The sequence below is a fragment of the Silurus meridionalis genome, chromosome 2 (genome assembly GCF_014805685.1).
Source record: "Silurus meridionalis isolate SWU-2019-XX chromosome 2, ASM1480568v1, whole genome shotgun sequence".
In the NCBI taxonomy this organism is placed as follows: Eukaryota; Metazoa; Chordata; class Actinopteri; order Siluriformes; family Siluridae; genus Silurus; species Silurus meridionalis.
The window spans coordinates 33,670,091-33,683,559 of record NC_060885.1 but is presented as its reverse complement, the minus strand read 5'-3'; the positions used below and the strand labels follow the sequence as shown (position 1 = coordinate 33,683,559).

The following is a 13,469-nucleotide window of genomic DNA, read 5'->3' as shown; positions in this document are numbered from 1 at the left end:
TTCCTGGTAAATGAGTGAGTGCAACAGGAAAGTGAGGCCTATGCTGTTTGTGGAATACGCAGATCTTTCGGGACTTCGTGTCAGATTATCCACAGCAGGAGGAGTAAAGCAGAAGTGTAGAGCATTAGAATCAATCATGTCGAAAGGGCTAAAGGAGCTGCAGCAGGGGAGGAAACGTGTCAGAATCTGGCAGGGGCATCAAATCCGGCAGCAGGAGAGCACATATTATGCAGCTTGACAGAAAATGTGTGAGAGAGAACAGATTGGATGGAAAAGCGTTTTCTTTGAGTGAATGAGAGAGGTGTAGCTGTGACAGCATAACTTAGGTATGAAGGCACCTCAACAGAAAACCACGAGCGATCACGTGACGTGGCAAATGATCATAATCGCTCTTATTGAAATTGAATGATAATCAGTGAAATCACTGATCGAAACGAATCGGATAAAATGTGAATTGAAATGTTTTTGTAAAAGGAATTTGTTTGTCTTTATTTAAATAGTATTAAACTGTACTTTATTTCTTTTTACCAAGAAGAAAAAGCGAATAGTGTCATCACTGGGATTCATCACGTTAGGGATCTGCAACTAAATGTATTATTCACTTTATCTTTCGATTCCAATATATTTGCCCTCCTATGCAAGAAACTGGGTTGTCTGCCAGAAAAGGTGTCATGTTCTAAGTTTTTCACACATCTAGACCACGAAATTTTGGTCGATCATCAAATTTTTCACCCACAAACAAAATTAATAAAAGTTGCCATTTGACCTTGCTGTGATCTTGACGTTGGATTAATTAGAAAAAAATGAATCTATCTTCATCTGCTGGGTTGTAGGTTGAAAAAGCTGCGCAATGACAAGTAAAAGGGCTGAAAATGGTCCACAATGAGAGGAAAAAATATTTTTTTACTAAATAGATTTAAACTCAAACCTGGTTTGAAGATGCAAGAAGTAGAAAGTACAGATATTTGTGTGAAAAATGTAATGAATGGAAGTAAAAAAAAAAAAGTGAATCATACAGTAATCATTCAATAATAGTTTATATAAATATTATTATAGGAGCAGCCGATGGTCCATAAAAAAATATCTCGTGGTGTTTAATCTTGTGTGTGATCTTTCCGTTGCCCAGCAATAATTTGTATTTTGTCTTGCAGAAGAAATCTAAAAGTCAGAGAACCTGCCCAAACAAGCATTTATGAAGTAACACATGATAGCATGCATACAATCTGAGCCAATGATGAATACATGGACAATGAGACTCTCACATGACTCACGGATGAAGCAACTCACTCAAAGAAAAGAAACCAGTTGTGGGACCTGAGTGTCATAATATACTTTCTAAGTGGACTAAAAAAGCTCTTCAACGACCTGAGTAATGCCTTCTGTCACACAATACCGCCAACCTTTCATTATCCTACTGCAGGCGTAAGGCACAAAAGGAAGCAGTTTACATGCTCATAGCTTACGTTGTTTACCAGAGCATGAACATGTGCTTATTATCTCTCTTACACCAGTTCTCACTCACTGATGAATGGATTACTGAAACTTCTTTTACAAATAAAAAATACACTTTTTTTAACATTCTCATTCCACATATAGTCCTAATTTTCTGTTACAATGAGCTCCACTCTTCTGGGAAGATGTTCCACTAGATTTTGTGGAGATTCATGCAGGCACAAGGGTGTTAGAAAAGTCACGTATTGATGTAGGTGAGTAGGTGAGGAGGCCCGGGGTTCAGGCAGCATTCAGCTGGAGATCTTCACTCCATCCCACGGAAACCTTACCTTCATGGAGCTGGTTCTGTGCACAGGTTCTCCTAGTTTTAGTAAAAATATAACATTAATGCATCAAGCACATAAATATACAATTGTGTACTACCAACTTTGGTTCTTGAAGAATATATAAATACGGCTTAAAAATACTTTTTGTATTTATTTTAGAATAACGTTATAGAAACAAATGACCAAAAAATCTTTAAAAAGTTTGTAATAAAAACAGAAAAGACAAAAAAAGTGTCATATTCTTGCTGAAAAACAAACAAAAAAACAGGTCATTCAGTTTAGTTGCTTATCTGGACCTTTGAACTGAAGGAATTGTGTGTAAGCCGACCTCATTTTAGTCCAATTCCATACTAGAAGTATCACAACTAGATATACATAGGAAGGTTTACTAGATCTTCACAACCTGACACTATTACAGGCCTCAGATGGAAAAACTCAGGTGAGGATGTTTCAATGATGATATTGTTTAGTGTTTTTGTCTCCCTAATTATGCGTTTAGTCCAAACTGCAACCACATTCTCATCGTGTCACAACCTGCCACAACCTCGCCACCGGAGAGTTCACTGAGTGTGAGCTGCATGTGTATTTCACTTCACACATTTACTTCTCAAAGCGTCACATGGCCATTTATAGAGTCTCAACCTGAAACATTTTTGATATAAAAAGTCAAAAAGTAATATCAATATGTCCATTTATAATATCACACAATTCTGTTTTACAGCTTGAATTTTTACACGGTTGCCTGCAGTAGTTATGAACATAAATCAATTTAAAAGTCAGGACATTTTCTTCCTGTCTCTATTCGTATTATTTCCTGTCTACGTCCTTGTTTTTCCTGCTCCCAGCCCTGAGCCCTGCCTCGTCCACACCCACTGCCTACCGTTTCTACCTGTATCGAGGTTGATCAGATTACAGTGTACCGTTCGTACATGAGTTTATGCTCCTGCTTTTTGCTTTTTTTGCGAGTTAAGCTTGATGACTTGAAAAACATATAACCAAACACACTATATATAACAAACAAACAAAAAAGAAGTTTCTGCATGTCAGTGCACAACTACAAGGTTCAGAGTTTTATCAGAAAAGTAGATATAAATAGATCTAATAATAAAACCTGTGCACTAGAAATTGATCTGTTTTTCTTATACATGTAGGAGGAAGAATGGGAGAAAGCGAGGAGAATGGGGGGGTGGGGGGAAAAAAGATAAAGAAGGAAGGAGACGTAGAGGTGTGGCTAAAAGACGCTCGAACAGGTCTGTTGCCTGTGGCCAGGGAGAGTGTTTCAGTCCTTTTTTTTTTTTATGAATCCCCACCCATTCTTGTTCTCAACACTTTTCAAGTTGTGACATCTCCAGGTTCTTTTTTTTCTTCTTCTTTCCTCTGTCACCTCTCTGTTAGGAATGGATAGACATGCATTACCAACCCTCCAGATGATTTAGCTGTAACTGACAGTTTCAAGTAAGTCACAAAAGTAATCCGTTTTGGGTAAATTGTGTATTTCTCTTTCTACAGATATTCAACTTTCTTGTCAATAAGAAACAAGAATTAACAAGAATTCGTGGAATTTGAGTTTTTTTTTCTGCTACCACTATTTATCTACTGTTTACATCTTCTGAACCTGACAGTAGAAGTACTGCATGGGGACAGGACTGACCAAACGAGTCATTTTAGTCGGTTTTTAGTGAAAAAATTGAACTGGAATGAATGAGTTTATTATATTTAATAAGCTAACTCTTAACCCTTTGAATTATTCCATGTGTTGTCCAGTTTTCTGGACAATAAGTTATTTGTGCACTATTATAGTTCTATGTAAAGATGTTCATCTGTATTTGTTCGTTTGAAATGATCAGAGACATTATTAAGAAAATTCGTACGTTATTGTTTATTTAATTTGACAAATTTTACAATTTACGTATGTTTTTTGGCTGTCGATCATGTTTGCTTGCTGACGAATACCCGATATTGTGTTAAGAATGTTAACTTTTCGAATTTGAGCACTAAGAAACTATTTCTCGATGCCAGGAAAACTCTTTATACATTACAGAAAATGCAGAGTGTAATAATATTAGACTGTGGGCGTTGAACAGCTGGTCTTGTTTGTAGCGTCTAATCAGTGTTGGAATAATTTACATAGTTTGAACAGAGAGTGAAGAAAGCAGACGACTGTCTGGAAGATGTTGATGGTATTTGGTTCTGGGGAGTGTGTGCTAGCTGCTTATTGTGGCTTGTTTCGACTGCAGTATTTTTTTATCTCTTGTATTCAGTGTTCTCTAAACCACCTTTTCTAGAACCAGCTTGCTGAGCAAGTTTTCCATGTGTGCTGTGGCCATGGGGCAATAACAGCGAACCCTGTCTTTAGCAGCTGCCTTTTGTTTTGTTTTTTTTCTGTTGTATTTCCTGTGAAATTCACACCATCCCACTATTTTCCATGATGATTAAGTTGACATTAGAATAAAGAGTCATCGCTGACATTTTACATGATGTAAGACAGAACATGAACACTGGACGCTTGGGAGGTTTAAAACAAAACACCTCCATAAAACAATCTTATGTAAAACTGTATGCTTTCTTTCATCAGGTGGTTGAAGCTCTGCCATTTTAAGAACAGATGATCCGAGGACCAAGCATCATGGAATCCAATCTGTCGATGCTCTCATCCTTGAAAGAGGAATCCAGCCCTGAGGATTTCATCCTGCCTCATTATAAGGAAGCATATCGGTTAGCTATCGACTGTCTGGTCAATGGTGGCAAACAAGTATACCAGGAGTTCATCCAAGCCGAGAAGGTCGTAAACTTCCTTTCCGAGGATGAGATTGAATTTATATGGCAGAACACAGTACAGCTACCTGTCAATGAAGATGAAGAGGATTTGGATGATCCCAGGAACAAGGAAGCCTCCACGGGGACGTACTGGCCCACTCATTCCGAGGCTCCTGCTCCAGACTTGGATCTCGGTTGGCCAGAGGTCATGCTGAACAGACTCCAGACCAACATAGACCTGCTTTATCATCCACCCAGGTTAAACAGCCCCACCATCAAGGAAGTACTGAGAAAAAGTATCCAGGATGCTAGACAGGTAAGAGTAGCATGATGCAGATGTACACTTAACCCACCTCAAACCTCTGTCTTTGATTTAGAAAAATATACATTTTATGGGGACAGGACAAAATTAAATAAGCACATGGCCTGAAACATGAATAAAGTAGGTGCATTTTGTCCTCAATCTTTGCATACAAAACAAGGGCACCAGGTTGCACATGGTTTTTCCAAAGAACGTGCTTATAAACATTTACATTCAGGGCACGAATTTATAAACATGCTTTTAGGTCTGAAACAATGACTGCATCGTAAACATCGCAGCCTTCATTAATATTTGCATTTATTTGCAAAAATGTATTTGATTGAATCCCAAAGATTTGCTATAAAACACAGATTGTTTTTGAAACCAGTCCAACTTGTTAAAAAATTACAACCACAGCCATTGAAAATGTTTGTAGAGCAGCTTTGGGGCACAGTGATTCCTGCCCCAAAGACCATCTATTATTATTATTATTAGCCACCAGAGCAACTACAGTGAACGCATTGCTAGCTGCTTTACTATTGAATTTGACATTTTTGCCTTTTAAAAAGCATCTCAAGAAGTGTGACGTGATGTTAATATTTTGTCAAAGACTAACACTGATTTTTCAAAATGAGTTAATTCAACTGAATCGAATATTAAAATGATTCAGAACGACTCAGACTTGACGCTGCAGCACTTGTTTCCAAAACATTAGCAAAAAAAAGATAATGGTTTGTGAAACGTACTGTATAAGAGCTGAATCGTTAAGGTTGCAGGATTGAGATTGATTTGACTGACAAGACCTTCATGGCGTGTCTACTCTTGTTTTAATAAAAAACACCATGCAGACATGCGAACGTGGTGCCATGCTACTTTTATCTAAGATTGATCAACAACGGCAACAACAAAAAGAAAAATTCGTTTCGCATGTGGATTTTGAACATCCAATTTATCCCAAAGGTGTTCAGAAGGTTTGGAGCTCTATAGAAGGAGATCTTCCACTCCAACTCATGGAAAGCAGATCTTTATGGAGCTGGATTTGTGCACATTGTGTCATACTGGAACAGGGTTTAGTCTTCTAGTGAAGGCTAAATTTTATGCTACAGAATCCAATGATCAGGTCATATACAATTGTGTGCCTCCAACTTCAGTGTTAGAGGTTGGGGGAAGAACCACATATCGCTGAAAAGGTCATGTGTCCAAATATCTTCTTGCCTCCTGGTGTATTTGAGGATTTCAACACCTTGTGTGCGATAATATGCAAAAGAAAACAAAGATGGATTCTATTGCATAAGTGCACCAAAGATGCATAAGAACAAACAGCAACATGCGTCTTTCCGACCGCCAAAATGTTGTGTTGTTAAACAACCCGAATTATGTTCAAGATCTCTGTTTGCCTTGTAAGACAAGAGTCAACACATCACACTACACCTGACCTGTCTTATCGCTGCAAACATTTACATACCAGCACTAGCCAGTCTGAATAGCTTTTATTATATATTATATTATTTATTTATCACCACATTGAAAAGTTTCACCTACTTGGGTCAGACCAAAAAAAGTGATTAAGCTAGAAATAGTTCACCGGTCCACACCCTTTCCTGAGCTATCTGGGTGTGACAGAAGAACCCTGCTTGACAACATATGCATACATTTTTTTACTTTCTTTTTTTTGCGGCTGTGCTATCAGTGAATAAGTGTTTTTTTGTGGAACAATGTTTGTTTCACATCAGTTAATGGTTAAAGATTAAGAGGTAGCGATTCAGTAGAAATGTAGTGATAGATGCAGGAGATGTTCTGATAAAGAGCACACCTGGAGAAAAAAATTCCTTTCCCATGGCTTTAACTGAAGCCCTACAGGGATAAAACAAGAGAATGCATTCATTGTATCCTTGCAATAAATAGCTTATAATGGCTGACATTATGAAGTCTCCTCGTTTCACCCCACTGACAGTAAGTCAATGTGCTTCCACAACGTCTTTTTATAGAGACAGATTGTGCTCTCGTTATACTCTGGTCTTGTTACATCATTTTCGGTGGAGGCCGACGTCCACTCCACAAATCAGTCTGGTGCATTTGGCCGTCACTCCGCTGTCACAAATGAGGAAATTGAGCGGAGAGTTAAATCGGATTCCCACTCACACCATTGCTGTTGTAATAAGCTGCTCTTCTGTGAAGATGTTCCACTAGATCATGTGGAGATTTGTAAAGACTCATTTAGCTACATGTGTGTTAGTAAAAGCAGGTGCTGATGTAGGTGAGAAAGTGAGGAGGTCTGGGAGCAGTTCACATTCATCTCAAAGGTGTTCAATATGGTTGAAGCTCCAAAACATGGAAAGCAGGTCTTCATGAAGCTGGTTCTGTGTGTTGTCATGCTGGAACATGTTTGGTTCTCTTAGTTCAAGTGAAGTGAAAATTCAAAGCTAGCGCATCCAAAGACAATTTTGTGTCCCGAATGTTGTGGTAAACATTTTGGGAAGAACCACATTTAGCTGGAAACATACGATTTCCCAAAAAGTCCATATAAAGAGCAATTAAATCAATGTGATTTGCTTGTTTTTTTTCTGACGATTGCATGTTCAAAGAAATATCGTTCCTTGTCCCGAAATATAGATGTTCTATAAATATGCCATTATTTCATTGTTAGTCATGCACAAAAAAAACACATGCTAATACACCATATACTTAGCATCACTGCTTCATCCACTTCAGTTGCAGCACAAACCTTCTGTAGTGCTGTAGAGAAATACACTTCAGGGCCCAGGAAATCACGACCTCACAAAAAGCTTAAATCAACTCTTTTGCATGTGAGCTGTGGGTGATTTGTACCCTGTGGTGTGCAGAAGTGGTCAATCATATGTAGGGGTGAACATGATGTGCGTGATCGGTTGCAATCGTCGGCAGTTTCAGTATTTACTACTCTGGATTGGATTTTTTTTTGTTTACACCACCCTAATTTGATTTGCAAATGATTTTTTTATTAAAGAATGACACATTTGATCGTTTGGTAATGATGTTTAATGAGTAAATACAGTAGTTAATTTTAACCCTTTATCACATTTATAAATAATATAATGTATAAATTAATACAATTAATATAGAAATATTCATCGTTTAAACAAATTTTTCAGAATTAAGGTATATGAGATGTGTTCTAACATGTACATAACATAATTATACTATTTTTTATAACCGACAACCAAAAAACCTGATAAAAATAACTTTTTCTTCAATGCACTTTCTTTGCACTACTTCCAGAAGATATGCAATACCACAGGGTGTGGTGCTGTACAGCTCTGGCGTCCTGACGCATTACTAACAAATCAACTTGTACCTGTTGTAGCTTGAATACAGTAAAGCTGGAATTCCAGAAGATATAAAATCTGATTAAAATCTACATGGAATTTTTATGCTCTTCATATCTACATATTACTTCTCAACATTGCCATGCTGACTGTAAGAACACATCCGCTATTACTGCCTGGCAGATTCACGATGGGATCATTGGAAATCATTTCAATCTTCTTAATAAAATGTTTGAGTCGTTTTCCAGGCCATTGATGATAAACAGATTAAACGGGGCAGCACTAAGGAGTCGCACTGCATGTCCAGTAATTGTGCATTTTATGATATATTTTCATCCGCTTTGTTCTCGTTCAGGTCGTCGCAATCGCCATGGATGTGTTTACTGACGTCGACATTTTTAAAGAAGTGGTCGACGCATCTATCCGAGGTGTTCCTGTGTATATTCTTATGGATCACGCTCATTTCAGAAGCTTTCTGACAATGACTGCTAGCCTTGACATCCAAATTCAGAAACTCAGGGTGAGTGACCCTTCTTTTCTTCCTTTCTTTTTGTTTTTCACACCACACTTTGGAGAATTAAATCCCAAAACATCAGCATTTCTGACATTCTCAGATCATCCCATCTGACACTAACTAGCAAACCAAGTTCAATAAAAAAAAGTTCAACATTTTCCCCCATTCTGATGTTTGATAAACCGTAGTTCTTGACCTGTATCTGCGTGATGGCTTTTTACAAATTCTTCCTTTCACCTTTGTCTGTAGAACATGAGGGTACGCACAGTGCAAGGTCAGGAGTATGTTTGCAAATCAGGAGCCAAATTCCATGGTGCCATGGGACAGAAATTTCTCTTAATCGATTGCCAAAAAGTGTTTTTTGGATCATACAGGTAAGTATATAAAAAAAGCCCAGAAAATGACCGTTTTTTTAATGTTGTCATTAACACTTTGATTTAAATGTTAACAGTCTGTAGCAAATTGTGAAAGATTTTAGAATATTAGTTAAATCAAGTGGATGTACAGGTGTTTCCTAATTTGACATGAGCAGTTCCTGGAAGCCATGAAAACCAGCAGGAAAAGTCAAGAAAATACAGCAGCAAAAAAATGGAACAAATCAACCAAGTGTCAATTTCCAGTATATTTATTTCTAATTATCTAGTGTAGTTATGTGAGATAATATACACGTATACTCCAAAATGTTATCGTCTTGAGATCTCACTTTTATATACACAGTATTTTGGTTTGATGTTTGCATTCATTCATTTTCACTGCCTTTCACAGTCTCATGTGGTCCTGTGAAAAGATCCACCTGAATATGGTTCAAGTCATAACAGGCGGGTTAGTGGAGTCTTACGACGAGGAGTTCCGGACCCTTTACGCCCGTTCCAACGTTCCAGTTGAGTTCCAGTTACAGGACGTCTATCTTGACAGACGGCTGAATGGGAAACTTGAGAATTTCCTTGGCCACCCGATCAGACAATTTGAAAGGAAGGATCATTTGAGGCATACACTTGACTCTGTGTATCGACAAACCTGTGAAAGACAAGCAGGCTTCAGGAGCACGATGGAAGATCTACCGATCCCACACCATAGCAGATTTCTTCAAGATACACTGGAGTACAACAAGCGACATAGCTATGCCGGGGAGCGACGTGAGCCTTCACTCATTAATCAGCAGCCTCGGTACGGCACCAGCAACTGGAATGTAGCAGAAGATGTTAGACGCTATGGTGGAAACCACTCTACTGTTATGGAGAACCCATATGAAAGCGCCAGATTGAACTTCATAAACAGGGGTGTTAATGTGCGCCAGTCCTACCACGGCCATGATAAACAGGTTCTCTCAATGCAGCAGAACTTGCCCAGTTTGGCAAATACCTCCAAATCTTTTCTACGCACATGGAGGATAGAATCCTACCTCAAAAACAGTGAGGCACCTATTGGAGAATCGTATGATTATCTTGACCAATACGACATGGAGAACAAACCTGTTCCTGCATTGCCTTCACGTCTGAGGTCATCGCTAGTCTTTAGGTCTGTCATCCCAGAGGATCCTGAACCCAGCAGTTACACAAGCGATTCGTTGTCGTCTGCATGGCGTGAGGATCAGTTTGGAATACAGCCCAGTGCACAGTACTATTCCTCAACACAATGGAACCAGACAGATTTAATGGACAATCGAGGCCAACCTGATGATTTTATGTTAACGAGACGGAGTACCCAGGGCCCAGACCACTCAGGAAGGGGCTTCAACTCAGGAAGAGATATTCTCTATGCCAGTCTTGGCAGAGCCAAAAATCGATTTAAGGTTAAAGAGCCTGAACTCCCACAAGACAACTTGTACAAAAGGCACAGTGTAGCAGACCCCAGGCATGGCACATATAACAGTAACCTTAAAGAAACCTCCAGCCACTTGTATGGACATTCAGTAAGAAGTCAAGCAGACAAGAATCCAGTAGTTGATCATTCCAAAAGTGCAGCGTATCCGCAAACCCTCAAAGAGGACCAGCGGTCTATCTCACACTATGACGTCAAAAAGGCTGAAAACGATGAGCAGCGTTCTATCTGGCAAGAACCTCCCTCGAGAACCGTCTCTGCGACCGTACTAGAGGTGGAAGACAATAACCAGAACAAATCTAACGCAATATCATCGCCACGCTTCTTTAAAAACAGCACCAAGAAAATCAAATCACTCCTGAACATTCCAGAGAAGCGCGACAGCTCACCGAAAAGAAAGCACAATTCTAGTCTTAAAACAAGTGGCAGCTCTGACACCATTATTTCCGAGGACAACGGACATAAACTATCGCAGGATGTGAGACAACAGAGCCCCACAGCCATTTCCATGAAATCCACTGGCAGCGGCACGTTCAAAAAGACAAATGGGCGGATCTATGGAATTGAGAATCCTGTTGCTGTCTTTACCGGGGAACCATCCGCCCCTCGTTTTAACTCGGAGGAGCTCCACAGCAATGGGCCCACGAGAGCATCAGATCGGCTGTATTCCAACAGTCAGGACAATAAAAGAAATGTGGTTCAGGGGACCGCCGGTCAGTTGCAGCAAAGGCCGATTGGAGTGAATCGAGTGTACAGTCGTTTTGAACCTCTTTGTTCCTTCGAAATGAAACAAACCTCTTCAGGACTGGGTACTGCTGATTCCACAGAGAGACACAGAAGCTCCATCTATACCAGAGGCAGTACTTTACAAGACCAAAGCAACCATATAGCTCAGCATAGGCATAGCAATGAGAATAAATTGGGGCGTTTTATACAGAGGAAATTTGGAAATTTAATAAACAAGAATAAATAACTCAAGCTGTTTGTGTGTATACGGTGGCGCAGGGAAATGGGAAATTTTGGAATCCTGGGAAATCAGAGATTGTTTGGAACCGGTGTGAGCTTGTTTATAAACCATTAGTGTTAGTTCTAATGGAGCGGTGGAGTGGTGCACAACGAGCGCTTGCTGTTAAAGCTTTTATAAGAACGGTGATAGTGTGAAAAAAAACAGGTTCAACTTTAAAACAGAGGTCTGAACCTTCTGCACACCCGAGGATATCGAGGCTGTTCGAGCTGCCGGTCGACATCACGCATGACGTCCTGACCGGTAATGATATGGAAATTCCCTTTCGCTCTCAATATCATCATTCTTATTAAAGGTTTTACAGTGAACTTTAGTCATGCGCCAATCCACTGCTCCATTATAATTAACGATAAGGGATTTGGAACGAGCTCACACCGGTACGAAATAAACGCCGACACCCTACCAGAGTCGCCAACTCCTAGTTCCAAAAATGTTCCTGCACCGCTCTGCACCACCCTGCACCATCCTGTATCAAACATAAATAAGGAACAAGCTTTTTTTAATTGGCACTTCAGACGTCATTTGAAGCATGGAGAGGAAAAAACCCTTTATCTGATTTGTCTGCTACATTATTGCTTGGGGGAAAAATCCTGATAACTTGAAGAAGAAAATAACAAACACTATACATCAAATTCTCATTGGTATAATTAAAAATGTGTGCAATATGTTAATTAGACTATTAGTGTTGCTGCATTGGGATTAAAACTTGCATCGTGTGCACCATATGATTCTGCACTGCCCTTTGGTTTTGGGTGATTCTCAGGTACATCCCTCAAGAGAATCCAGAACCCAGTATTTATATCATGGCAAATTAATTTATGCCAATGCACAATATTACTTCTCAATGGAATGAAACCCGGTAAGAATGTTATTGAGTGTGTTTTTATTCTGTTTGTATTAAACACACCACATGTACAGGTTCAGGACACATGTACATTCAGGAAACTATAAATATTTACTTCGAGCACATCTGTTGATTTTAATGTTTTTACCTGCATTGTTTACATTTTTAATTAAAGGTGTTATTTTTAAGCATCACGTTTTTCCTACCATGTGAAAGTTTATGCTGTGTGTGAGTGTGTGTGTGTGTGTGTGTGTGTGTGTGTGTGTGTGTGTGTGTGTGTGTGTTTGGGGGGGATTTGTGTTAACGTGTCTCGTTAACGTGATGAAACTTCAATCATAGGTCATTATAAGGGCCTGCATACAATAACCATCCAAATATGCAAATAGGGAAAGTAAATTCAAGTCCATTGTGATGCACCACGGTGTGGTTTTGAGGATGCTTAAGATGCAGGACGTGTTTTGTAACACACTGTTCGCTTAAAAAAAATTATTTTCCAACAAAGAAGAAGATAAAATTTGGTATAAAATCTGATTTTATATGGTACAAAGAAAATACAAATCAAAGAAGATATAAACACAGAGAGACAAGAATTAAAAAAATGAAAATAATATATATATATATTATAATATATACATATACTATATTGCCCAAAAGTTTGTGGACACTTTATAATTCCCTCCACTCTTCTAGGAAGATTTTTGTGGACATTTATGTTCATCATCCACAGTGGCGTTAGTAAAGTTCATGTGCTGATGTAGGTGAGACGGTGAGGAGACCTGGGGTGCAGTCAGTGTTCACATTCATCCCAAAGGTGTTCAGTAGGGTTGAGATCAGAGCTCTGTAGCAGGACATCTTCCACTCCAAACCATGTAAACCATATCTTCATGGAGTTTGCTTTGTGCACAATGAAAATTTGGCTTTCCAAGTTCGAGTGAACATAAAATGTTATTATCCAAAAAGTTCTGTACAATTGTGTGCCTCCAGCTTTGTGGTAACAGTTTGGAGAAGAACCACAGATGGCAGGGAAGGTCAGGTGTCCAAATACTTTTGGTTATTTTAGTGTATCATGATATTAATATCGAAGCACAATGTTGCCCAACCCTAATAATGATGATATTGAATAGC

At 39.0% G+C, this 13,469-nt stretch overlaps 1 protein-coding gene across 1 annotated transcript; it reads left to right on the top strand.

The window, feature by feature from the left end:
• Positions 1 to 3,077: 3,077 nt before the first annotated feature.
• fam83b (family with sequence similarity 83 member B) lies at positions 3,078 to 12,535 on the top strand. The gene is made up of 5 exons (XM_046837489.1): positions 3,078 to 3,233; positions 4,354 to 4,851; positions 8,497 to 8,661; positions 8,905 to 9,029; positions 9,421 to 12,535. The coding sequence occupies exons 2-5, from the start codon at positions 4,384 to 4,386 to the stop codon at positions 11,447 to 11,449; spliced, it is 2,787 nt and encodes a 928-aa protein (XP_046693445.1). The 5' UTR covers positions 3,078 to 3,233; positions 4,354 to 4,383; the 3' UTR covers positions 11,450 to 12,535.
• Positions 12,536 to 13,469: the final 934 nt, after the last annotated feature.

What these genes read in the sequence shown, in the direction of transcription:
- fam83b (XM_046837489.1), top strand. Translation starts at nt 4,384, where the DNA reads ATGATCCGAGGACCAAGCATCATGGAATCCAATCTGTCGATGCTCTCA. An exon ending in TCCAAATTCAGAAACTCAGG is followed by an intron (nt 8,662 to 8,904) that starts GTGAGTGACCCT and finishes CTTTGTCTGTAG; the next exon opens with AACATGAGGGTACGCACAGT. An exon ending in GTGTTTTTTGGATCATACAG is followed by an intron (nt 9,030 to 9,420) that starts GTAAGTATATAA and finishes TGCCTTTCACAG; the next exon opens with TCTCATGTGGTCCTGTGAAA.